Source organism: Aplysia californica, unplaced genomic scaffold (assembly GCF_000002075.1).
Source record: "Aplysia californica isolate F4 #8 unplaced genomic scaffold, AplCal3.0 scaffold00153, whole genome shotgun sequence".
NCBI classification, from domain to species: Eukaryota; Metazoa; Mollusca; class Gastropoda; order Aplysiida; family Aplysiidae; genus Aplysia; species Aplysia californica.
The window spans coordinates 1,323,837-1,324,957 of NW_004797423.1; the positions used below are offsets into that span (position 1 = coordinate 1,323,837).

General features: G+C 42.3%; 1 protein-coding gene across 1 annotated transcript in view; it reads right to left on the reverse strand.

Moving 5' to 3' along the window:
• LOC101857108 (lysyl oxidase homolog 2B) overlaps window positions 1-215 on the reverse strand; it is a 6,259-nt gene extending 6,044 nt beyond the window's left edge. The window contains exon 1 of the mRNA XM_005097398.3: window positions 49-215. Within this exon, the coding sequence (XP_005097455.3) occupies window positions 49-193 (145 nt within the window). The 5' untranslated portion in view covers window positions 194-215. The remainder of the gene's footprint in view (window positions 1-48) is intronic.
• Between the last annotated feature and the right edge of the window lie 906 nt (window positions 216-1,121).

Sequence of the window (1,121 nt, forward strand, 5' to 3'; positions counted from 1 at the left end):
ACACACACACACACACACACACACAAAATGTTTCTCCTATTGCCTCACCTTGTTCCGCGTAGCCTCGACAGTTGTACTGTGGGACTACCCCCGGGTCACACACAGTGTCCTCCAGACAGAAACTGGCCTTACTTCCCTCGGCCAAACGGTTTCCCTCGGCGTCCATGATGTCGTAGTGGGCAAACACCTCCATGCTGTGGTAATGCCTGGGGTAGAAATGTTTGTCATTACGATTAATTATTCAGTTTTAGTTTTAGTAGAGGTTTTACGGCGCTCGCAACTGTATAAAGTCATATGAGCACCCAGGGGGTGGAGTGGATGTCAACAGAGATTAAGTCCTTACAGGGAATCAGACTTACTCTGCTCACCTCTCTAGCTTCAACAGCACAAACTCTGCTTCGACTATCAAGGCTCCCCGGAAATAGTAGGTCACAAGAGTGTGACAAACATACAAAAGAAGTAGAGAACAAAAATGACAATAGTAAGAATTAGGGGAAAAAAGCAGCAGTTCCCTGTTGTAGATCAGGTACAGTTATGAGCGTGACTTTAATGAATCAGCCAATTTACAATCTACTGTGCTAGAACGAGAAATGGCCCCCCTTTAGGAATGGCCTAAAGACTTTTCAATCAGTGGCACCGCCCCCAGGGGGCGGGGGTTACGGCACTTGCCACACAATAAGGTCATATAAATGCAAAAGATTAGAGGTGTTACAAGAGAGTAACAAACATAAAAAAGAAGGAGGGGAGTTAAGGATGATAGGTGTTTGATAGGAAAGAAGGAGCAAATCACACCACACCAGAGCACGCACCAATCAACCACGGATTAATTATTATGGACATTATCTTATTATACGTTTATTGTGAGGTAACTGATGATTCCGATAATTGATTTATTAGTAACATGTATATTGAAACACAACAACAATAACAACAATATACGACCCCATGCAGTTGCAAGCGAAGTAAAACCTTACTAAAACAATAACAACAGCATCAACAACAACAAAAATAGAATAACTATAACTATTCTTTCTTTTTTGCAGCAACATCTTTACTATCAACAAGATGTAGACTGAGAGAGAGAGAGAGAGAGAGAGAGAGAGAGAGAGAGAGAGACAGTC